The 26,054-nt window shown below is 39.8% G+C and overlaps 2 protein-coding genes across 7 annotated transcripts; one reads left to right on the top strand and one right to left on the bottom strand.

Moving 5' to 3' along the window:
• Positions 1-888: 888 nt before the first annotated feature.
• LOC105901406 (14-3-3 protein epsilon) lies at positions 889-9,118 on the bottom strand. Its single transcript, XM_031573384.2, has 6 exons — positions 8,886-9,118; positions 7,147-7,346; positions 6,882-6,988; positions 6,580-6,786; positions 6,283-6,419; positions 889-2,030 (listed from the first exon to the last, which is right to left on the bottom strand). The coding sequence occupies exons 1-6, from the start codon at positions 8,947-8,949 to the stop codon at positions 1,978-1,980; spliced, it is 768 nt and encodes a 255-aa protein (XP_031429244.1). The 5' UTR covers positions 8,950-9,118; the 3' UTR covers positions 889-1,977.
• ndc80 (NDC80 kinetochore complex component) lies at positions 7,684-22,268 on the top strand. Of its 6 annotated transcripts, none has more exons than XM_031573382.2 (17): positions 7,684-7,700; positions 14,234-14,343; positions 14,437-14,514; positions 15,248-15,377; positions 15,976-16,148; positions 17,782-17,884; positions 18,257-18,346; positions 18,435-18,528; positions 18,767-18,867; positions 19,059-19,203; positions 19,380-19,585; positions 20,793-20,945; positions 21,055-21,144; positions 21,221-21,313; positions 21,422-21,552; positions 21,644-21,746; positions 21,851-22,268. In XM_031573382.2, the coding sequence occupies exons 2-17, from the start codon at positions 14,261-14,263 to the stop codon at positions 22,031-22,033; spliced, it is 1,956 nt and encodes a 651-aa protein (XP_031429242.1). In that variant the 5' UTR covers positions 7,684-7,700; positions 14,234-14,260; the 3' UTR covers positions 22,034-22,268. The 6 variants fall into 6 exon arrangements, with proteins under 6 accessions (XP_031429242.1, XP_031429240.1, XP_031429239.1 ...); XM_031573380.2 differs by lacking the exon at positions 7,684-7,700 and adding an exon at positions 13,442-13,552 and having other exon boundaries at positions 14,254-14,343; XM_031573379.2 differs by lacking the exon at positions 7,684-7,700 and adding an exon at positions 13,442-13,552.
• Positions 22,269-26,054: the final 3,786 nt, after the last annotated feature.

The raw sequence follows: 26,054 nt of genomic DNA, 5'->3' as shown, positions 1-26,054 counted from the left end.
TCAGATATTGCACTGTGTCAAACTGCAATTCATTGTAATGGTGACAGTACTTCTAAACGAGGAGTTTTGTTAGCATCCTTTTTTTTGTAGCAGAGGGAATCGAACATTTGTAAAAGTTCATTAAATGTCACAATTTTTTATTTCACACCTACTTGGGCTCTTCTTGCTAGGACATGCACCATGCCTTCAATGACTTATACCTGGGCAACAGACTCAAAACAGTTCCAGTGGCTGATGGATTTATGTGATGTACACAGTCAAACAGAAATCGACTGTGAACTCTTCTGCTCAATCTGTGCCCTCTCTGAGAGAGTGCTGTATGCTAACTTTGCGTAAGTAGTCCTGAGATAACCAATTCATACACAATTGAAATATTATTCTGACCCACGATTACTATCTCAACCGTCAAGTTTTGTGAACGCTTACACGATTCTCACTGTGCTTCCTGTACATTTAAAGATGTCTTCTGAGACATTGACTACTACGTTACTAGATCATAAGAAACATTACATATGAAATATGTCTTGCCACCTTTATGGCTGACCTTATTCTGTCTGTTCTATCTTGGTCAGAATAGATGACATGGAGGAGGTTGGTAACAGACAAAAAGAGCTGCTGGAGGAAGCGGATTTCTGTCGTTTGCCAGCAAAGTTGTGTGGATATGACATCTCACCAGCACTGACCAGACTACTCCTGGAGCTGTGACTTGGAATTCAAACCATTGCCTGCGCATACCTCAGTTCGTTACATGCTGAACAATGTGCATATAACTAAGATGTAATGAATTCACATTATACTGGATCATGCGTTTCTGTTTTTAATCAGTTAAGGACAATCAGTATCAGGTATCATTAAGCATTTAAATGATGACACGTTGAACATTTTATGTAAGGTTTTTCATTTTTATTTTAAGTTTAAATGTTAATTCCATGCTGTGTCTCAGTAAGAACAATACAGATTCTATATCTGTGGCTCCAGTCAGATATCCAGTAGTACAAATGAGCTTCAAGTTAAACATGAAAAAGAAGAGAGAAAAAAAAAGAAGAGGAGAGAATCAGCTATATAAATGAGGGGGGGACAGAAGAGAGAAAAAAAAACGTGTCTATCCTCATGCAGGTTTAAAATCAATCATCTTGGTGCTTACTCATTCCCAACAGCCAATGGACACCCGCATTTTTTTTCTTCTTCTGAGACTTAAAAGCAACAAGGCCCCATTTCCTTTTTTGAGCTGACAGCAGCCATTTTCTGAACTCAGCATTTCTGTGTGATACAGTATTTAGCACAACGAACAGTCCAGAACACGGCAAACACTACTACATGACTTCTACGGTATAAATGTTAAGCATTTGCTCCACATGGATATCAAGAATTTTGCCAACTTCCTCTGAGTGACTTGTTTTACCACAGAAAGAGCACTTTGTTCAGACTTGCCCTTTTAAAGGTTTAATGATTCTTTTTAAAGTTGCATCTGATGTTTGCACTATCACAGACATATTACAGCTCCCACAACTAATGATAGTAGACATAAGTAATAAAAGTTCATTTTCTTTAATATTATATTAAGAAAAAAAAGAAAAGAAAAAAAAAGACAAAAAATAAACATATCCAGCAACCGATAAAAATGTTGAGGAAAAGCAAAAAAACATAAAAAAAATTGTACCAGAAATAAAGGGGGAAACGGGGACACCTAACTGACAATGTTTATTTTTTTCGGAGAGTGGTATTCTGTGTTGAATAATGGGTGGAATATCAAAAAAAAAAAAAAAAAAAAAAAAATTATAAAAACCAAAAAAACTTGAAATGAAAAAAAAAAAAGGGGTGGTGGGGGGTGGATGGGGTAACAGTGAAGGCCCTGGAGGCATTGAGCTGTTGACAAGTACCACTCGAGGGTGGGCTTTGTGTCCCTTCTGTGACACTGAGGGGGAAAACTGGGGTAGGGTGGGTGGGTGGGTGGAGTCTAACATTGGCTGTGATTTCTCACTGATTTTCATCCTCCACATCTTGCAGCGCTTCTTTGTTCTGTTCCTCTCCTATTGACAGTGGAGAAAAAAAAAAGAAAAAAAAGTCCCAGTTAGGCAGGCACAAGAAAGCTCAGCAAAACTGTGATTAGTACAATTATACTGTTCGTAGTAAACATGAATCATTATAAAAATGTTTCCCTTTAGATGTTCCCATGCTCACGTAACAGAACGGTTACAATCTTCAAGTGATAAAGACTTGCATGTCTGAGCTTTCCATGTGGCACCCTTGCAATCAGCGCTTGCTTAGTCAACAAACACACACGGAGTTTCACCTTATCCTCATGCAACCCAATGGATATCAACTCCCAAGAGCAGCAAAGACAGATTAAAGCTCTTAACGTAATCATCCCACGATATTCATTACGGACTAAGAGAGGCCAACTATGACCTGGTCCCTGTTCAACATCACATCTGACCATGCACAAATGTTAACGAGGATTTTTGGTCACATGCACTTAGCAAATCTAACCTAAAGTAAAGATGCACCGATCCACTTGTTTTTTTAAGTTCCAATCTCATTCTGATACTTGAATTTGGATATCTGCTGATACCAATACCAGAGGTTGGTTTTCTTTAATATTATCATTATCGTTACACGAGGCTGTAGTAAAATCACAAAACACTTCTTATTAAAAGAGCAAAAAAAAAATATACAAAATCCATTAAATCTAAATGTATTCCAAAACAATGAAAATTAGTTTACCATGTAGGGCCAATGATTTTCCGTTTAAAAAAAATGCATTTTCCGTTTCACATTTGGTGAATTCCGTTTTTTTTTCGTTTCAGCTCATTTTGTTCACCCTGAGGTAGATTGATGGCTTAAAATGAGTGAATAATATGTGCCCTTCTTAGATTGTTGTTTGCCAGCCATCAACAGAACAGAAGACTAAACATTTTTTGTTTTAAATGCGATTGGGAAGACGAGCGCGTGAATGTGACTGAATGTGGCTTTAGCGGAGATCTGTGGGTCAACCGTTGAAAAGGGGGGCGTGGCCGGAGCAGAGTTCAGCGCAGACGTGACATTTTCTCAGTGGTTTTGTTCTTTAATTAATGTTTGTTCATCGTTGCAATCATTGTTGTGTTTATTTGAAAGAAATATAGCCTTGCAGCCCAAAATACAGGGGAATTTGGGCGATTTATATGAACAAAATGATGTTTCCGTTTCAAAGGTGCAATTCCGTTTCAAAGTGTTCATTCCGCGAATTCCGTCCGTTTTCCGTTATCGGGGAAAATCATTGGCCCTAACCATGCCTGGCTTTACTTCATTGATATCTACTCAGACAAATACCCCTCAATATGTATAAACTTAAAAGGGACTTATTTTGTATGTCCGTGCAAGAAGAAAGGTGGAATAAGCTGAATGCAACAATATGCCTTAAGTTTTATGTCATGTTGGGACATTACAATTTCGCAACTGAATACAGTTATAGATCCAGGTATGTTGTGAATGTCACTGTCAAGCAAACGTCCTAGAACATGCCAACGTCAATCCATCTAATCAAGCGCCCGACACCAAATGAATGGGACATGAAGCATTGGCAGTGAGTATGACAGACTGTGCATAACGTTCTACCAGCTCAAGTCCAAATCAATGACATGTCTACTGTTTGCTAGCAAGCAGACTGTCTTCATCTTCTCGATTCCCCAGTTTGCATGCCCACACGAAAAAGCTCTAAATCATGCTCAAAACAGTAGCCTACGGGCTACAGTAAACGCTAATGGACCCCAGTAGAGACATTCAGACATCAACATTCTTTTAAGTTTGTTACAATTAGGTTGTAAGTGAACATTTATATAATCACGTAGTTACAATTTTTAATTATCATAATGACCAAGTAACCGTATCGGATGTGGATCATGAATTCTAACTAGGGATGGGCATAATTAATCGACGATCGATTAATTGATCATTAAGAATTTCCTCGATGACATTATTTTTTCATCGATAAAACGAATGCATGTTCTGTTCCGTAGTGTGCATGTCATTTATTTATTTTAGGGCTGTCAAAGTTAACGTGTTATTCTATGACATTATTGTGGCCGAGATTAATGCAATACAATATTTGAACGCAGTTAACGCAACTTTGTTTACTTCCGGTGTGCGTTGACCCATGGCACGAAACCGCCGAGTGTCTGCAGTCAGTTAGATAGGAGAGACCGAGACGGTAGTGGAAGATGAAGAGAGCTGAGGGATTGTTGGGCGGAAAGTTTCGGTTTAAGAAGCAAAATGACGGAACAATCACCTTAGTTATCACCTTAATGCAGTGGTTCCCAAACTTTTTACAGTCCCGTAACCCTTCAGACATTCAATCTCCAGCTACGTTAATGCAAGGCACCCGACAGAAAGCAGTCCCAGGTTAGATGGTCACCAACCCACACTCCACGACTTCTCTAGGAAAATAACTAGTCCAGTCCGTGAAAAGGTTACCAACGATGTAGCAGTTTGGGTTGCCGGTGACTGTCGGCCCATCAACATAGTTGAAGACGGTGGGCTGACTGAGGTGATTCGAATTGCTTCAGGGGACAATTCTTACGATTTACCGCTGAGGGGCAACATTGTGTCTTGCATACATTCCTTGTATGACGGCGAGAGAGCACAAAAAAAAAAAATCCAATAAACCAACAGTGTCTAAAATACAGGAATATTAAAATACATGCTGTCTGAAGTGATTACTCGTTAATTTATAAGATTTAGTCTTTAGAAGAAAAACAAACTTTTAATCGCAATGAATCTAGATTAATGAATTTCAAAATGTGAGATTAGTTAGTTATTTTTTTAAATCTATTGACAGCACTAATTTAGTTATAATCAGATTTTTCACAAGGGTCAGTTGTGTTTATGAGCACCGGCTTCTAGCTGTCGGCTCCGCTGCTTTAGAGTACAGCAGCGCATATTTTCAAGTGTAATCATTAAACGTATCCCGTTTAACTGCCACATAAGTTGTCCATCTTGTAAGTTTACCTGCCACAAGAGTTGCTCATCTTGTAATAAAGATCTCAATGAGGAAACACGCTGTGTTTTTTCTATTTTCACTGCATTTTAATATAGCCTATAAATAGTGAATTTTAATATAAAAATATTAATGATTAATCGAAAATCGATCGTTAATTCTCCCGACGATCGATTAAGACAATTTAATCGAATGCCCATTCCTAATTCTAACCAATACCTGATCCGTTTGCTAATGTCAGTATTGGCGCGGATACCATTCTATGGATTGGATCAGTGCATTGCTAACTTAAAGCATCACCGCATTACATCGTACACAGTTCCTCTGCCATTATTTCCCAAGGTCCCAAAAAAGCAACTTATCCATGCATCATCCCATCTGCTTTCAAAGGAAATCAGGAGAGGATATGGTTTCTCAAGACGTGATGACAAACTATTGCCTAATAGTGCAACCAAACAACAGAGCTGACATTAACACAGTTTGTGATCGCGGCATTACCTTTTGACATGCAGAATACAACCTGCCAAATTGATTATTAAAAATCTGAATAATGTTCTGAACATGTGGAAATTCACCCAAGCCAGTCTCTAAAACTGCAGTTATTATTGATCCAAAATATAACTGGCCCAAAGGATTTGTGGCTGTGATTTGTAAGTGAAAAGCAGAATATTTAACAGTATAGCACATACTCTTACAAATAGAGGACATACCCCTAGCAAGTAATTGTTTCATGACTGAGTCAGTACAAGCACCTGAGCAAACAGCGAACACTCTACCTGGGGCAGTTACAAGTACTGGGGTACAGAGTGCAGCACAAACCACAGGGTCAGTGAGTGTGCAGTAGGTTAGTGTGAAGAGAAAGCCAGGCAACATAGGCGATAACTTACAAAATAGTTTTATAGGGAATGAGCAATTTAATTCCCCTTAGGAATCTACGTGGTGGAGATGAAAAGAGAAGAGATGAGTCCTAATGTCATAGTCTACCAAGTCAGGGTTAGAGTTTAGAAACATGGAGGGCTTGGTCAGCCAAGAGATGGGAGTGGAGGGAAACAGGAAGGATCCAAATACAGGTGTAAAATCTACATCACTCCCACTGTGCCAAAATCTGCACGGATGGAGCACCGCTGCTCAACAGCCACTCACAGTTTGATGCAAATATATCTTACTCAGCGTTTCTTTCTAACTTGTAGTGTTTATAAGACTCCGGAGATTGACAAAAAGAAGAAAATACTGAACTAGAACCAAACACAGAGGGCTTCTATCAGTTTTAAGGTGTCCGTGACTATGGGTTTAGCAGGTTTCACACTTACCATCTCCCTGCATGTCTGAAGTCCATAGTGTCAGGTTGTCACGTAACAACTGCATGATGAGTGTGGAATCCTTGTAGCTCTCTTCACTCAATGTGTCCAATTCTGCAATAGCATCATCAAATGCTGCTTTTGCCAACCTGAAAAAAGCAGACAATTAATGATTTACCATTCACAGCAAAGCTCAGCTACATCCAGTTGATTTTCTTTTCTGTAACATATAATCATAAAAATCTGGAGCAAGAAATATAACTTTCAAGACAGACAGTAATGATCAAACAGTCCATGAGGATTACTCACCTGCATGCCCGGTCAGGAGAGTTCAGAATTTCATAGTAAAATACCGAGAAGTTAAGTGCAAGACCCAGACGAATTGGGTGGGTGGGTGGGAGTTCAGTCATAGCTATATCACTAGCAGCTTTGTAAGCTACTAAACTGTTTTCTGCTGCCTCCTTCCTGTCATTTCCTGTAGCAAACTCTGCCAGATACCGGTGGTAGTCACCTTTCCTGAAAAGACAGAACGAGCAGAAAGGCGTTATTCTCCATTTCATGGACACAGTACTCAGAATAATACGTTTCTGAAAATGAAAGTGAAGACCTACATTTTGTAGTAGAAGACCTTGGACTCCCCTGAACTTGACGCTGGAATGAGGTATTTCTCCAACACATCCAGGATATCATTACAGATTGATTTTAGCTCATTTTCAACCTTCCAACAAAGATAATACATGAACATGATTATAATGAAGAATACTGCATGTTTCTCAGTGTATTATGACCACAAGACATCACATTTACCCTGACAGGAGAATGTTTATTAGAATGTGGCTGTTTTCATCATGACTCACTCAGGCCCCTTTGTCTTACCGTTTGCCTGTACTCCCGGATCATTTTCAATTTGACTTCCCCGCCTTTACTCTCCTCCTTCTGCTCAATACTGCTGATTATCCTCCAGGACGCTCTCCTTGCCCCTATAACATTCTTGTAGGCCACTGATAGAAGATTTCTCTCCTCGACTGTTAGCTCCACCTCCATTCCAGCTACATTCTTCATTGACTCGACCATTTCTAAAAGAAAACAAAGCACAGACTAAATACACACAGTACAATAAAAGGCAGGGGGGTAGTCTGATATACTGTAAGAATGTCACATCAATTAACCTACATATCTACGGGAGTCAAGGGGTATTTCATGGGTATATTCATAGAAAGCCATTCCAATGCAAAGTAAATATGTATACAAAATGCATACATTTTCTGATTGTGTATTTCAGTTGCTTTACTTAAATTTGAGACATACATGCTGTCAACTCGATTGCTTAAGGACCTGGCAACCAAATGCACACACCCTTATTAGCAGTTAGTTTCATGGCATGACCTGGAAATGATAACCTAGCGCTTATTGGATTGCTGCATTCTAAGGTAAAAAAAAAAAAAAAAACACGGCTAACGAATTCAACACCAGCTACTTGTGATCTGATAATTGTGCACGCATTATGCATAGGAGCTTCACAGAATTCAAAAAATAACGGTCAACTACATTGCATTATATCATTATCGAAAATTCCTAACGTTCCTAATTTAACGTTAGACAGCTTGAGTTAGCTGCTAACGTTAGCCATTTCTCAAGGCTAGCTAAAGGGATGGGTTTTACCAGTCGAGTTACTTCACAAGTTAGATAACATGTAATCTGAGGTGCTAATATAGGCCATACTAGCTTGCCATGCAATTAACTTATTATTACAAACTCCAACCCCAATGGACGTGAACAGCAGTGACACATTTAACTGGCTAGCTAACCGTAGCTATAAATTACTCAAGTAACATTAACAGATACGGTAACATACTTGCACCTAATGTTAATGTAAAGTTACTATCATTGTGTACTGCTGTCCAAATTAAGTAAACCTGTGACATTAAGTTACCAGTCATCCCAACATTAACCCTTACTAGGTCGAGACAGCTAACTGGCTCGTCTAACGTTTATGCCTAACTCAGCTACTGGCACTTAGCTAGTTAACTTGTCGCGCAAGCAATAGCCTTTGCTGGCTAATGGTGTCAGAAACCACGAATGGATTTAGCCGTGATGGCCAAAAAGAAGGCGGACTCTCACAATGAACTTAACGATAATTGATACGAAATCACTGGTGTTACAGACTATTGCTACCAAAGAGTTTGGTTTGTCGTATAAGCCAAAAATGGTTATTAAACATTGATGAATGTTCGTATGTGAAGAGTGAATTCTCAAGATCCATAATGAGTGAATCCTTATGAGTTAGCTATGCTAACTAGCTAATATTCTCCGCCATTTTGTCTCTCTCTAGAATCTCCATCTTTAAACCTCAGTTGCTCATCACACACTTGACACTCCCCGCTAGAGGGAGGGTGAGTGAGCAACAGTGAATGGAAGTAAAATTACACATCTAATGTATAAAATCTACTCGATTAAAACAGGCAATGACATTCTCTAGTAACATCAAACAAATAGCTTGTTGCCAAGCTAACTAGCATACAATGCTAGGTATAAGTGTAGTGGCTAACATTAGCTGGCTGGTTTACCAACTAGCTAACGTTAGCTTGCTCGCTTGGTTGTGAGGTTTAACTTACCATCGTATCTCTCTGCCTGTTCGGCAAGTTTGGCCTGATAAACTAACTCCTCTCGATCACCCATGTTGGTATGTTCCTATAGTGGCGATATTAAGTAGAGAATATGAGCAGTAGATTGGCGATGTTTGACACTATTAGCCAGCAGGTCCTGCTAGAGCACCGATAGCAACTGGAGCGGTGTTCCCACTCCACCGGTAGAACGAGAATAAAGATGGCGTTGGATTTCCATCCGGGAATCTGTTCATCACACCAAGACCACGCTTCATCACCCAGTTTAGAGATAAACTAAAAAAACTGGAATACAATTAAATATTTCTCATTGAGAGAGGATTGACACAGGTGAATGTCTGTCTTAAAAACCAAAGTCAGTTAAAGATGAGTCCTGAATTGTATGCAATATTTTGGCACATTTGTTTGTCGTTAAATGATAGGCTAATTGACACCATCATGGTTTGGTAAGCCTACTTAAATTTCCTTCATTTGTAGTTAGTCTAGTCTACTTTCAACTTCCACAGTTAAGTTATTTTTTTCCTAAGATGACTATAAACAACCCGAGGACACAGACACGTGAGATTAACTATTTCCCAGGGCCTCATTATAAACCTTATGCAAAATGATCACCATTAATCCATTACCACACTAGCAGTAACACCTGCACCGAAAAAAATACAATTTCTGCAGACTTTTTTTGTAGCACAAACGTCGCTTTGCTGCCATCTGTTGCAGTGGAGTTTGGCCTAAATAGTCTCACTCATTCTTTGAACTCATTTCATGGGTCAGGAGCTGTTCCTGTGCTCTACTTAGAAGTTGTACCCGGCATTGCCGGCAAGTGCTCGTTTTAGGGAGTGCAAAACCCAGGTTTTCACAATTGCTATCGAGACTTCTCCAGTTACCACAATATGGTATTGTAGTTTGTGTAGGCATTGCTGATGTACAACGTGGGCTTAAATACACAGTATATTTTTGGCTGAGTTATATACAGTCGTATGAAAAAGTTTGGGCACCCCTGATCATTTCCATTATTTTCATTTATAAATTGTTTGGATCAGCAACTTCTTTGTCATATATTTAATACTTCATGGACACAGTAATATTTCAGCAGTGAAATAAGGTTTATTGGATGAACAGAAAATATGCCAAGTACATCATAACAAAATTAGACAGGTGCATACATTTGGGCACCACAACAGAAAAATCACATCAATATTTAATAGATCCTCCTTTTGCAAAAATAACACCCTCTAGATGCTTCCTATAGCCTCTGATGAGAGTCTGGATTCTGGATGAAGGTATTTTGGGCCATTCCTCCTTACAAAACATCTCCTGGAGAGTTAGGTTTGATGGCTGCCTAGCGTGGACAGCCCGCTTCAATTCATCCCATAGATTTTCAATAATATTCAAGTCTGGGGACTGGGATGGCCATTCCAGAACATTATACTTGTTCCTCTGCATAAATGCTTTGGTAGATTGAGCATGTTTTGGGTCGTTGTCTTGCTGGAACACCCAACACCGGCATAACTTCAACTTTGTGACAGACTCTTGAACATTATTTTAAAGTTAGTTGGGCTTTCTGACTCTGTATTAAACTGGTTCGGAGCATACATCAAAGGGAGAACGTTTTAAATCAGGCTTGGAGATCATGTGTCTAAGAAACATGACATCTGCTTTGGGGTTGCACAAGGGAGCTGCCTTGGTCCATTATTATTCTCACTATACATGCTGCCACTTGGGGACATAATTAGAGAACACAATGTATGTTTCCATAGTTATGCGGATGACACGCAACTGTACATCTCTGCTGAACCAAATGATGCTGCAGCTATAAACTCCATTACTACCTGTCTTTTGGAGATAAATAAGTGGATGAGCAATAATTTCTTAAAGTTAAACGAGGACAAAACTGAGATCCTACTAGTCGGCCCTAAAACAAAAAGAGAAATGCTGTTTAATAATCTGGGGAAATTAACTCCCTGGATTAAATCTGAGGTTACAAGTCTTGGTGTTATTTTTAGTGCTGTCAGTTTAACGCGTTATTAACGGCGTTAACGCAAACCCATTTTAACGCCGTTAATTTTTTCTTTTTTTTTTTAGATTAACATTCTTTTTGGCCTCGCAAACTGTGTAGTAGGCTAACGTTATGGTTTGAGTGAATAGTGAGCGCGATACGGCGAAATGGATGATAAAAAGCTTCTGAATGGAAAGTTTACTTTTAAAAGTTATGTTGTGCAAAAGAAGTGAGCTTCACTGTTGTCTGAAAATGTCAACAGGCAGCTGGCTGAAAGCAAAGAAGTAGTAGGCTTACCTTTTATTGGTAACCTAACTGTTACGGTTCAATGTTTCTCAAATAAGAGGCCTGACTGCTATGTTCCCAGCAAACTTGAAAAAAAGAAAATATTAAGCCATGGTTTCACTGCACTATAGGCTGAGTCCTTGTTTACCTGAAATGTGCACTTTATAATTTTATTTTGTACCGCCCTGTTTGGCAATATTGGTTTTCAATCAAATAAAACATTTGCATAAAGCAAGCCAATCAACTTTTCCATGTTGATAAGGGCATTAAAATAAAAATAAAATGATGGAAAAAATAAATAAACAAGGGACATTTAGAATAGATACAAATTTGCGATTAATCGCGATTCATTTTGAGTTAACTATGACATAAATGCGATTAATCGCGATTAAATCGTTTGACAGCACTAGTTATTTTAGATTCAGATTTAAGCTTCAAGTCTCACATTAACAAGGTGATGAAAACATAATTTTTCCACCATTTAATTGATGATTTTTATTTTCTATCTTATGTTATGCATTTTATGTATTCAATTATTATTTTTTTCTCATCTTTATGCACTCTATCACTGTTTTTATGCTAATTTTAATAATTATTATTATCATTATTATAATTTTTTTTTTTTTTTACTATATCCTAGTTTTTATGTTTATTTGATGTCTATTTTTATGTGGATCACTATGCATGTAATTTCTTTGTGCACGTAATGTATTTGCTGTTAAGCACTTTGAGCTGCATTCTTTTGCATGAAAGGTGCTATATAAATAAAGATTATTATTATTATTATTATTATTTTCAAGAATTAGCGACCCTCAACTTTAACAAGATTCCCAGTACCTGCACTAGCCAAATAGCCCCACAGCATGCTAGACCCCCCATCAAATTTTACTGTGGGCAGCAAGTGTTTTTCTTGGAATGCTGTGTTCTTTTGCCGACATGCATAACGCTTCTTGTTGTGACCAAATTGCCCAATATTTGTTCCAAAATGAATCTGGCTTGTTCAAATGTGCTTTTGCAAACCTCAAGCAAGCGTGTTTGTGGCGTGTGTGCAGAAAAGGCTTCTTCTGCATCGCTATCCCATACAGCTGTTCTTTGTGCAAGGTGCGCTGAATTGTTGAGCGATGCACAGTGACACCATCTGCAGCGAGATGATCTTGCAGGTCTTTGGAGGTGGTCTGAGGGTTGTCTTTGACCATTCAAACCATCCTTCGCCTTTGCCTCTCCAATATTTTTCTTGGCCTGTCACTTCTGGCCTTTACAAGAACTGTGCCTGTGGCCTTCCATTTCTTGATTATATTCCTCACAGTGGAAACTGACAACTGAAACCTCTGGGATAACTTCTTGTAGCCTCCCCTAAACCACAATGCTGAACAATCTTTGTTTTCAGATCATTTGACAGTTGTTTTGAGGCCCCCATGTTGCCACTCTTCAGAGGAGAATCAAAGAGAAGCACAACTTGCAATTGGCTGCCTTAAATTCCTTTTCTATGATTGGATGCACCTTTCTATGGAATTGAAGGCTTAACGAGTTAATCAGACTAATTATGAGTTGCAATTAATCAGTATTGAGTAGTTACAGGTATTCAAATCAACAAAATGATTAGGGTGCCCAAATATTTGCACAGCCTATTTTTCACATTTGATTTCATTTCACACAACTAAATACTGCTACACTAAACATCTTTGTCTGGAAAACACCCCAGTACTCAGTGTTAACTAGAAAATGAATAATATACCACTGTGATCTTTTTTGGTGAAGACAGAGTAAATTATCATGCAGAGGGGTGCCTAAACTTTTTCATACAACTGTAGGTCTGCATAGGATAGGCCTACATGAGCTGTATTACATGTAACTTTACTGAAATGTAACACAAACGTGTTTTTTTGTTTGTCTGATACTGATTTGATACCAGCAGCATTTTATTTCAGGTCAGATTTTGAAATCATAGGATTCAGTGAAATCATCGTGTCCCCTTGTTTTGAAATAGGCCAAAAGAAAAATAATAAATAAATAGATAAATGTCAAATGGAGTGTCAATTTTATGGACTAATGAATTATGTCATTATGGAATCATGTCAGTATGAGGAATTCTAAGAAGTCGATATGGAATGTTTTTAAGTCCGTGCCTAAATTAAAAAAAAAAAGCCTGATCAAACCATAGTCATAGGAGCATAGACATATACCGGTATAGATGTATACATGATGCATAGGAGGTCTCCGATCTCCTTATACTCCACCACAGAAGGTGGCGGTATTTTCCTGACGATGTAAAATCTCGATCCAGTTCCAGCAGGGTTTCAGTGTTTTTGGCGGACATTTTTGAATTTGTAGCTGACGTTAGGCAAACAACAGAAGTTCAAGTTTTTTCATCTGCCTGGTAACGTTACTGAATTTGTAATCAACTTTCTCAAGTTTTTTCACTTTAAGGTTACAATGAAAGTAGAATGGGAAAATAATTAACATTTCAGCATGTCATCATATTTGTGTCAGAATCCTCTGTGTTGTTTACTGATTGAAATGAATGGTAAAGTCGCGGGTAGCTAACGTAAGCTAGCTGGGCTTCTAGGTTTGGCTGTGAGCCTTTATTAAAGTAACACTATGCAACAATTTGACACTTTTTTAGGTATGGTTTTATAGGCAACTAGTTTTGGTACCATCTTCAAATTCATTTTGATAGCATATGGTCATGTGAAGGACAGATAAACACCTGTGTCTTTCCCACTAGCCATCCAGGATATGCCCTATGTAGTTCTGTATACCAGGCTGGAATACCCTGCAAAAATGGAAGAAAAGCTTTCATAGCATGACATTGCCAGTTATGCCAAAAGACACCAGTTAGTGTGTTGGATAGCTTATATCAGTGTCAACTGGGCTGTTGGTGGTGATTGCAAGGTTGTTGCATGCCTTTTAGGTAGTTGGAACAGAACTCCGTAGTGCTGCTTTAAATATAACGTTACGTTTGTTAGGCTGCCTGCTGACAATTAAATATTTTTTGTCTTTTCAGCAATGGAAATCTGAAGTGCTCAGTCATTCCTCATTTTTTGTTGCCTTATTTAAGCTTTAGGCATCTATTCACAGTGCTAAGATGAGCCGACGCAGCAGGTATTCGGATGCGCCACAACGAGTGGCAGGGAATAGAATGAGTATGGTCGGCGCCACGCCTCAGAGGTAAAGGAAGTTTTGTTAGTAGCGGTTTTGTTAAGTTAGGATCTTAACGGAATTTAACACGAGCTGACGCTTAGGTCTTATTTTCTTTCACAGCAAAGACCTATTTGGCAAATTAAGCTTATCAAAAGCACAGTCTGTAACATCAGAACGAAGAACAAGCTTTTTCGGAGGGTGAGTGTCTACAGATTTTCAGACATGGCCAGTTTTGCCAGTTGCAAATTAAGACAACATCGTCAACAATTTGCGCAGCATTTAGAAAAGGAGCTGCAAGTATACCAAGCGACAACAGAAGTGTTTCTAGAGAGGACACTTGGGGTTAAAAAGTAATGAACACGTCTGGCTTGTGAAACGGCTATGTTAGCTGGCTATAAGGTTCATGTTTTCTTTGAGTTACTTAAACTTTATTTAGTCAGTCAGCAAAAAAGCTTTCTCTATAGCTCCATAGGCAAAGTTGTCTAACCAGTGTTAAGTGTCCTCCAATGAGGGTAGTTACTTCAAGTATTGCCTGCTATGTTTACTTATGCAAACTGATAACAAACACAAAAAACAAGTCATAGACTTAATTTTATTTGTCATGTCAGCAAAACCTACCAGTTGTTTAACTTGGTTGTCCCTTATTACGGCTTCTGAAAGTAACCAAACGTCCAAACGTATTCATCACCTTTAAGTGTCCTCTGGATACGCTTCTGTTGTGGTTTGGTGTAAATGCAGGGCATTTCGGTAAGATGTTGTCTCTTGTGAAATTGATGAAGATGTTTTCTTAATTTGCTTGTGTTTTGGTCAATGTGCATGTGTTTCCTGCAGTGTGTTGAGCTCTCAGGGCTACTGACAGGCACTGGCATATGAATAAAAGTACTTGTTTGTTTGCCGAACATCAGTCATTAACTATGCCTTTTCTCCTCAGTGGAAATGGAACCACAGGAAACCAACGGAATAGTTTCTTTGGGGCCTATGGAGGTTCTGAGAAGATCAAAGATCCCCGTCCCTTACATGATAAGGCTTATATTCAGCAATGCATCAAACAGCTCTGTGAGGTGTGTTAATTCTCAGCGGAATCTCCCATGTCTTCATTCACCTGAAACATTGTACTTGCCAATAATGTAAACGCATACCACATATAACTACTCTTGAACATAATAAGGACAAGTTGATTGGCATTTACTATTTATGCAGTTACGTTTGCACAAATGTTAATTATAGACTTGATCAATAATGCCAATAAAGGAAACGTGTAGATATAATTGGGACAATTATGTTCAATGTCGTATGGTATTGTAGCCATGGATAAATCGAGCAACATTTTCATTAGTAACAAATTACTAATTATGAATTGGTAATGAGTTATAATGTTGCTCACTACAACTACTTTTCACTGAGTAGATGTGATTTATTTATTATTATTTTTCATTTATTTTTTCTTATGGCATTTTTGCCCTTTAAATGATTGAAAGACTTTGGTGAGAAACGATTTAGCGTTTACATAGAACATGTTATTCAGTAACACCAGTTCATAGTGTAATTACATTAAAAGTGACCTGACTTGATTTAATCTTGAAGTGTTTAATGTACAGTACGTTAAAGGGCATTCTTGTATGATCATATTCAGTGGATTTGCCTCTTTTTCTGTTGCAGTTTCTGTCAGACAATGCATTTCCTGGCTCCATCACTGTGAAGTCACTCCAGTCACCCTCCACAAAGGAGTTCCTGAAGATTTTTGAGTTTTTGATGAGTCTGCTAGACCCCACTTTCCAGCTTCCCTCTGTTAAAGTTGAAGAAGAAGTACCGAGAATCTTGAGAGACTTGGGGTATTTATTTTTATTCATGCCTTGTATGTAGTCAGTCAGCTGCTCTTTCCTGTTTGTCATGCCTCTCTCTACCTGGTAGTTTCAAATGATTTAGGAAAGAATTTGTTCCCTCTGAAATACATTCTCCTTACTGAATCAAATTGAATGGTTTAGAATTAAAAAGCTTATTTATCAGTTATATTATACAGTGGGGAAAATAAGTATTTGAACCCCTGCCGATTTCGCAAGTTTGACCACTTGCAAAGAAATGTGTGATCTATAATTGTAATGGTAGGTGTATTTTAACCGTGAGAAACAGAATATCAACAAAAAATCCAGAAAACTGCATTTTATAACATTTATGACTTTATTTTTATTAGATGCAGAAAATAAGTATTTGAACCCCCAAGCAAACAGCTAGAATTCTGGCTCCCAATGACCAGTTATGTGCCCAAGAAGCACACAGATTAGTCCTCATTAGGCCTAACAAGGTACACCTGATCTCAACTCGTGATGTGTATAAAAGAAACCTGTCTAAAGAATCATACTTCACACCTTCAACCTCACCACCATGGGCAAGACCAAAAGAGTTGACCAAGGACGTCAGAGATAAGATTGTAGACCTGCACAAGGCTGGAATGGGTTACAAAACCATCGGCAAGCAGCTTGGTGAGAAGCAGACAACTATTGGTGCGATTATTCGTAAATGGAAGCAACACCAAACAACTGTCAATCGCTCTAGGTCTGGGGCTCCATGCAAGATATCCCCTCGTGCGGTATCGGTGATCACCCGAAAGGTGCAGAATAACCCCAGAACTACACAGGGGGAGCTTGTGAATGATCTCAAGGCAGCTGGGACCACAGTCACCAAGAAAACCATTGGCAACACACTACGCCGTAATGGTTTGAAGTACTGCAGCACTCGCAAGGTCCCCCTGCTCAAGGAAGCACATGTACAGGGCCGTCTGAAGTTTGCCAATGAACACTTAAATGATTCTAAGGAGGATTGGGAGACAGGATGTGGTAAGATGAGACCAAAATCAAGCTCTTTGGCATCAACTCGACTTGCCGCGTTTGGAGGGGGAAGAATGCTGAATATGACACCATCCCCACCGTCAAGCATGGAGGCGGAAACATTATGCTTTGGGGCTGTTTCTCTGCCAAGGGTACAGGACGACTCCACTGCATCGAGGGGACTATGGTTGGGGCCATGTAACGTGGAATATTGGGCTTGAACCTCATTCCCTCATTCCCTCCCATTGAAAACGCAACCTTAAGGATTTGGAGAGGATCTGCAAAGAGGAATGGACCAAAATCCCTCCTGAGATGTGTGTAAACCTGGTGACCAACTACAAGAAAAGTCTGATGTCTGTGCTTGCCAACAAGGGTTATTCCACCAAGTACTAAGTCATGTTTTGCTAGGGGTTCAAATACTTATTTTCTGCATCAAATGCAAATTAAGTCATAAATGTTATAAAATGCAGTTTTCTGGATTTTTTTTGTTGATATTCTGTTTCTCACTGTTAAAATACACCTACTATTACAATTATAGATCACACGTTTCTTTGCAAGTGGTCAAACTTGCGAAATCGGCAGGGGTTCAAATACTTATTTCCCCCACTGTATATAAAACATTTATGTTTTCCCTGTGTAGGTACCCATTTGCACTCTCCAAAAGCTCCATGTACTCTGTGGGGGCACCGCATACATGGCCACAGGTCCTTGGGTCGCTCGTCTGGCTTATGGACTCTGTGAGGGTAAGCCCACTGACTAACTGATGATCAGTAGCACTTATGGACTCTGTGAGGGTAAGCCCACTGACTAACTGATGCTCAGTAGCACTTATGGACTCTGAAGGTAAGCCCACTGACTAACTGATGATCAGTAGCACTTATGGACTCTGTGAGGGTAAGCCCACTGACTAACTGATGATAAATAGCACTGGACCTGCAGGTTTTCCTCTTTTTCAACGTTCGGTGAGGTTCATATTTAGGTATTTTAAACTGCTGGACAGTGTTTAAGAATTTAACAAGTTCTTTCAGTTACCATTCTGTACATGGTCAGTGTATCCCACCCCCACCCCTTTTAAACTAGACCATTGAAATCGTATTTGCTATATATGTCTTCAGCTCTTTAGTGGCATGAAAGACCAGGACCTGCTCTTCTCAGATTTCTCAGACGGCAGCAACGTGGTGGAGGAAGGAGCCGAGTACAACAAGGTACGCAGAGCTTTCACCTTCCTTGACCTGCACTGTTTTGTATTTACCTGGAAGTGGTTTGTCTGACGTAGCCATCCTTTGTGCTTAGCTCTTCTTGGAGTACACCTGTGAGACCTACAACAAGTTCATGCAGGGAGCGGACACGTTTGAGGAGGAGGACGCAGATTACCTTCACTCACTGAGTAAGCACTTTGTTTTGCCTGGCTTATTTAACAAAGCAGTGACCAAAGGATGGTCTTGGTACAATAAAGCATTAGGGGACTTGGTTCATGTCATGATTTGGTTATGGTTAATATTCAAGCGTTTTTCTCATTTGAAGATCTGTACTTTACCCTTAATTCAGAGCTTCTATATATTTCAATGATTTCATCTTCGCTCGTTTTTATAGTTCACTCTATCATTGTATGATTATGCGTGCAGAGAAGCTTTACAATGTGGATGAAGAATACCTGGAATCTCAGTGCCAGAGGTACCAGGCCCTGGCTGAAGAGGTGGAGAGACTTGAGAAGGAGAGTCACAAGGTCAGATGAGGACACTGGATTTGTGAAATGCCTCTGTTTTGTTCTATTCCTATATAAAATTCTTAATTTGCATGGCGTGACACATGGACATACATTTTGAGTCTTGTCTGATTCAAACTTTGACTACCCTTCTGTGATCAGCAGTCTGCAAATAGAGCTGAACATTTTGGTTTGTCTTTGTTGTGTACTAGGACCCGCTCATGAACAAACGCACACAGAAACTCAACATGCAGACTGACCTGCAGAAGCTTTGTGGTTACCGTGACAACCTGGAAGCCTTTAAAACAAACCAGGACCACAAGGCTGCAACTCTGGCTGAAGAACTTGAGGCTATAAGTGAGTGTTCACTCATCGTCATAGGAACATTCTGTAATAGTCAACAATATCCATTCTTTTTCACTGCCATTGGAGCATAAGGCCTCAGTGCAGAGGCACAGTTACAAAGCTCATAGGTAAAAAGTGCCATGTCAGTCTACCTGAGTGAGTCAACTCTCCTCTACACCCTCTCACAGCTCTGCAGCGTGACAGTCTGAAGCAGGAACAGTCCCGACTCCAGAACATCCTAGAGAACCAGAAGTTCACGCCAGCCGACATCGAGCGGATCAACCGGGAGCGCAACGAGCTCCAGCAAACACTGGACAGCTTGAGCCGCAGCCTAGAGGAGACGCAGCAGCAACTGTGGGCCGAGGAGCTCGCCCAGGCCAAGGCTAAGGAGGGGGTGAGGAAATATCTATTAAAATAATTTCTGAGGTCCTTTTTTAATGAATTTCTTTTCCTCCACTGAGTGTTTGGAACCACACTAGAATCAGTTGGGTGCTAAAGGGAAAAATGTGCTGTTCAGTGCTGCTGTGCAGCAGTCTGGTTGAAATTTTATTTCTGCTGAGGCCATCATTAAAGTGATGTTGGTTTGCCGTAACCCAATCGACTCAATCAAATTGGGCTTCAGGGCTCAACATTAACAGTTGCCCAGGTTTCCCTTGGCAAACAAATTTAGGAAAGTGTCAACCATTTCATTTTCACTCTATTTTTATGATCTTCATTAATAAAATAAAACAAATTTCTCTGATCTCTGAACAGGCCTACTACACTGCATTTCACACATAATATTAGTAGGCTATTGTAAAAACTGTGTGTCGTAACTTGTTTATGCAGTATATTGGGTGAAGTCGTATCTTCAGTCAGTCTATGCGCTTATAGCTTTCTTTCACAAACAACAAGGTAACTTTAGCCTGACAGCTAACATAACTGGCCTTTTTTGGCAATGTTGTTGGCAAAGTCTTTCTGTGAAGGCTATTCTTTAATGCTTGCGTACGTAGCCTGGGTAGGTAGTGGGAGAAACGTAGCGGGTGTTTATCTGTCCTTCACATGACCATCATAATGAATTTGAAGATCATACCAAAAGTAGTTGCATATAAAAACATACTTCAGAAAGTGGCAAATTGTTACATAGTGTTTTAAACCAATTAGTCTAAATACAAAAGACAGTTCAATCACACTCACAACTCAAAATAAAGGCAGATAATGATGGCAACCATTTACTGCAACCTGATTGGGCAACCAAAAGCTCATGCCTGGTTTCCACTTTTTAAAGTGACTAAGCCCTGACAACCTATTTTTTTAATTTTTTTTATATACGTTGTTTGATCTGCTGACTTGCTGACTATAAGTTTCTGTTGCGAGCGACTGAGCAGAGTTGGAATGTCACAGCATGATGGCCATTTCTTAGTACTAGTTTCTTGTACTTTCATAGTCTTCTAATAGGTCTTCTCTGCTACTTGATTTGGTGATTGGGGTTTACATTTATTTTATTTTTTTATAAACCTACCTACCCACTACCTATTTTTTTTGTATTCGAATGTTACGTATTTTTGGATACAACACATTTTTAAGGATGGCCTGATTTTTTTTTTTTTTCAAATCCACAGGCTGAGAAAGAGCTGGCCGAATACCACAAGCTTGCCCGTAAACTCAAGCTCATTCCCCATTCGGCTGCCAACGCCTGCGGACACGACTTTGAGATCAAAAGCCTTTGTGAGTACGGCACTGCGGCCATGACTGAGTACAAAGCGCAGATACAGGTACAGAGCTTTTCTACTTGGTGTAAAGAGTGCAAAGCAATGGTTTCTGTTCTCGGCTGTGATTTGTATGTTTGTGTGTAACTTCTGTGATTTCTCCTTTGCTCATCAGAACCCCCTTAGGAACATGATAACAGATGTAGAGGAGGAGTTTAACAAGCTGTCCAATAAGAAACTGAGTCTGGTGGAGTCACTGGAGCAGGTATGTGACAGTCCAAGGTTACAGATTGAGAGGGGTCGTTCTAGAACTGGTCTCACTGCTCTGTTGCCTTTTGTAGGTGAACTCAAACATAGTGGACAAAACCAATGACGTGAAGCAGCTGAAGGAACAGATCAGGAGACTGGATGAGCAGCTGGAGCATGATCTGCAGGCAAGTACTGTCATCTGTCCCTCTTCACACACAACACTAAGATGATGGACAACTTTTTTCAAGGTCTTCATGGTGTGTGTGTGTGTGTGTGTGTGTGTGTGTGTGTAGGACATGGCTGGCGAGGAAGAAAGGTGGGCAGCAGAGGTCGATTCAGCAGAGAATCACAAGAAGCTTTTAGAGAAGAAGGTGATGGATGGGCATGACGAGGCCACGGAGCAGCTCAAAGCAGCGCAGCAACAGTCAGTGCAGACACTTAGTCTACACCTCTCACTGCACGTCTTCAGAAATACATGTCTTCACTGACTGTCTTTTTTTCAATCCCTCTCTCAGGTACCATCTTGTTCTGCAAGAGACTAAAGAGGAGAGACGCACTACCGTAAATAATCTGACCACCGTCTTGAGTGCAGCAATTAACCACATGACCATTATTGAAGTAGGTTTCAAATTCCCACAGTACTGTTCTCATTAGTTGACATGGAAGCAGTCTTGTAGTAGTGTAAGGTGATAATGTATATCAATGCTTGTGGTGTTCTGCAGAAAAGCATCAGTGACCAGGCAAAAAGACTTGACCGGGTGCACAAGGAGACTCTGCAGCAAGATGAAGCCGATCTGAAACAGATGAAGGCAATGGTGGCCAACTTTATTGCCAAGGCTAACTCTTGCTTTGACAATGCAAGACAAAGCACTTCTGAAACCGATGGTGGGCAACTTCATAGCTAAGACAAATTCTTCATATTTAAAGTATAAGTTTATATTTGACTTGTTAAGAGAAGACAGCCAGGTGACTAGGAACATATTAGTCTAGGCCTTTTTTACCTTTTGTTACACGCAAGAGCACCATTGTTTAGGCAGACATGTTTAATGTTTATTTGTAAATGTCATGTTTTTCTAGTGTACTCATCTATTGCTAAATGCTGAAACATTAATAAAGATTCATCACATTGAAAACAAATTACAGATTGATTACTTGTATTTATTGACTTGGTAATACAAGTATGAGTCGTATTGATTTATAGTGATGGGTCTTGGACCACACTTCAAAAGTGTTAAGGAATACAAAATGTACAAACAGTTTACAAGATTGGCAAAACTCCACAAATGATTCAAAATCTTTGACCAGTCATGTTTTTCCTAGCATGAAGTGGTACTTACAAACAATATCTGCATCAATTCATTGCCAATGCATCAATTCACATCTTCAAGAACAGAAAAGACAATGTTTGTTTGAATTTGGAATGTTACCAACATTTGTATCCACCTTTCCTCCTCATGACTTGATAGAAAGGGTGGAGTTGAGGAACAAATCATTTCAGCTTCTTAGCCTAGTGATGAACCCTTTGCAAGGTCTTTACCCTCCTTATCACAACTTCTCATCTCCTACTCAGACATGTTAGATGTGTTTCATTTGTGCCCATTCTGGGTTTTCAGTTTGGCCAACAGGAGGTCCATGTATGCCCCCTCAATCAGGTCCTCGCTCTTCACCCCCAGCTCCTCCATTAGTTTGTTAGCGATGGAGACGCCCTCCTCAGTGCTCTGGCCTTCCCTCATCACCACCTGCACACGTACAGGGACATCATGACACACATATGTACAGCCAAAAGAAGTCAAACACTGAAATAAGAGTACAATTTACTCTTATATACACACTGTGCGGTCATTCTACCATCCAAATAGACCAGAAAATAATGTAAAAGCTGGTGTAAATGAAACGCAGATATTAAATACTAACTTGGAATGGAAATGGTCTTTATGGCACTGAGGGAAATTCGTTCTACTAAATCACACACAGCTCTTGATAGTAAAACAAGTGTCGCCGCATGAGTTCAGGGAGATGGCTTACAAACCTCCAACTCCATGAAGTGGCCCAGGCCCTCGACCGTGTCCACATGCACCCTGGTCTGCCCCACCATGAAGAGATGCCGTTCTTTCTTTACCTGGCCCACCATTCCTAAGGCATCTGTTAGCACTTTCTGTGTAAAACAGAAATCCACATGAGCAAATATGTCAAGGAGAACAAAAATGACATGGACATGAATACGTGTCAGTTTTTGAAAGTTATTTTCAGTTGACATCCTCACAATACAACTCATGCTGTGGGGGGAAAAACAGCCTTATGTCGCTTACTGTAAGTCCCTCTGGGTCAGTAGTGGGAGAGATGGAGTAGTTGGAAAGCTTTGGACCATCCATATCCGGTCTCTCGTAGAATATGAGCTGTCCTTTCCCATCCTATAACAAAACAATACAACTTCAACACCGCAGACTTTTGGGGGATGACTAGAAGGATAAAAGGCATTCCATGGAGAAAATTGTTAAGTCTCACCATAAAGTTTCTCAATTTGAGACGACCTTGCTGCGCGGTGAAAAACGTGTCCTGTTGTCGAATAATGGTTCCACCTGACTCACTCAACTCTCCTGCTCGGCGCATCAGATGCTGCAAATTGCGCACGGCCGCTTTTATTTCCACATTTGAAGGCATTCTCAGTTTAACAAGAATGTAACACAGACCGAGACCAGTATTCAGCGCAGGGGATTACCTGGAGAGAAAGGAGATGTTTACATGAATAAACGGTCTGTAACATTAGACAGCAATCCAATGTAACAGCATATTACTGTGTTCTACACCAGATGAGACGAAGTAAACCTATACTATCTTTATCATTATCTTTAGTAAGTCCCTAACGCGTAGCAGTAAATGTACATACTGTGATTAGTTTAATCGAAACCAAATGAATTTTGGAACCGCCACGTGCTGCTTCTACATTTCTTGTTAACACCAACTACACAGCTGCCAAACATTGGCAAAACATAGGCTATCTTAGCTAACGGAATACTTTCACGTTGACCATTCAATAAAACTGGCTAAATGCACAACTGCATATAGGCCTCTACTGTCATTCAAGACAAGGACAACATATATGCATCACATGCATTAGTAATGACAGAGCAACAATAACAGACCACCTACTCTTATCTTCGGACTTCAGACTGGCGCGCTTATCTTCTTCTTCGTGTTCTTGTTCACATGTGTGCTGTTCACTTCATGGGACGTTACCGCCATCTACTGAGAACTCAAAAATTGATGCTCAGAGGTAAGGCTGCCTCTCTCTTCTACTCTGGCTCAGACTTATCAAACTAAACCTGAACCATACATAGGAATAGTCATTAATTACTGGTAAAGTATTAAAAGCTCCTAACCAAAGTGACCTATAACCAAGACAACTAATAACCAGACCTACGTTCGAGTTGATTTGTAGGCTACTTGTTTGTATAATTAACAGATAGCCTGGGCCCACCTAATTATTGTGTATCTGTACATGCCATAACTTCAGTATTATATACTCCGCTTCTCATGTTTGCACATGTTCAGACATTAATGATCTCATTAAGACCTAAATGATTTGGCAGTGATTATGGTGGAAATATGGCTGTCTGTTCCTTTTCATCTACTTACAAAGGGACAAGTGGTAGACCTTTCAATTTCTTGCCTAACTTGTCTATTTATTATGTGGATAGTCACACTTGTATCAGATTTCTCAGTTTCTCAGGTTGTGTACCTTATTCATGTATTATGTCTCAATAAAAAAAAAAAGGGGGGGGGGGGGGGGGTAGCTTTTAAGTTGTGAATTAATTCAATGCTTTAGAGAAATATAGTCTAAATGTATAGCCTAATGTTAACTATGTTTAGATTTTTATGTTTGATTTCTTGTAAGTGGTAGGAGTTTTGCATTACATCACTGTAGATGGTGGTGATTTGTCTCGTTATATAATCTAAACAGATCCGCCAAGGGTATTCTAAGTTATTGTAAACCAAATACGCAAGATGTAAGCAAAAAGGTCTGGGGGTAGAGGTTTTGTTAAACATGTGCTGACGTATGAGATTACTCTCATACTAGACAGGTCACATGTCCACTCATTAAGCTGACGTTCTAATTTCATTGCACTGGAATGGCCCTCTAATAATGCTAACAGAAGCCATCTCTGTGTCACCTGTCATTTTAAGATACAGCTTTAATTGATGAGACAGAAACCAGACAGGAGGACCCTTATTCTACCTTCATCTACATTCATACACATGTCCGCATATTATAACAAACTGTGGGTTGGGTTATCTCTGAAGGCGGATAGAACAGAATCAAGGCATCCTGTTAATGTGATTTGACAGGAACAGAATGAATGATATAATGTTGGAAACAATGTTGTTAGCAGGACGGGTGGGGGTCTGTGGGATGGAATAGTGACGGGAGTGATGGATTTACGGCTGGGGAATTGGTAAATGCCGTAAATTGTCTTACACTCACCAATAGCGGTCTGGACTGAATGTAATGAGTGGGGAACTGGCTGTCAGTAGAGTATGTGTACACACACATGCGCACGCACACACACAAAAAGTGGAGCATCATGGACATAAAAGGGCTTGCAGCAGCGAAGAGTAAGTGTCTTTGGTTAATCACCTCTGCACTCTCCACCTAGCCTCCCAGGACATCTCTCACTTCCACTACTGTTCTCTCTGACCTATGGTTGTTTTTTAATTACAATAACTCTCTGAATTCCAAACATATACCCCACCAACCCCCCCCCCCCCCCCCCCCCCCCCCCGCCCCCCCACACACACCCCATCGTACTTACATAGATGTCATCCTAATTGTCTCATCTTTTACCACAGATGTTATTTAATAAAAGTGCTGTAGAATTTTCAAATGTGCCTTTTCCCCCTCTATATCTATCTATCTATCTGTCTGTC

The sequence above is a fragment of the Clupea harengus genome, chromosome 9 (assembly GCF_900700415.2).
Source record: "Clupea harengus chromosome 9, Ch_v2.0.2, whole genome shotgun sequence".
Taxonomy (NCBI): Eukaryota; Metazoa; Chordata; class Actinopteri; order Clupeiformes; family Clupeidae; genus Clupea; species Clupea harengus.
This window is presented reverse-complemented; position numbering and strand designations above follow the sequence as displayed.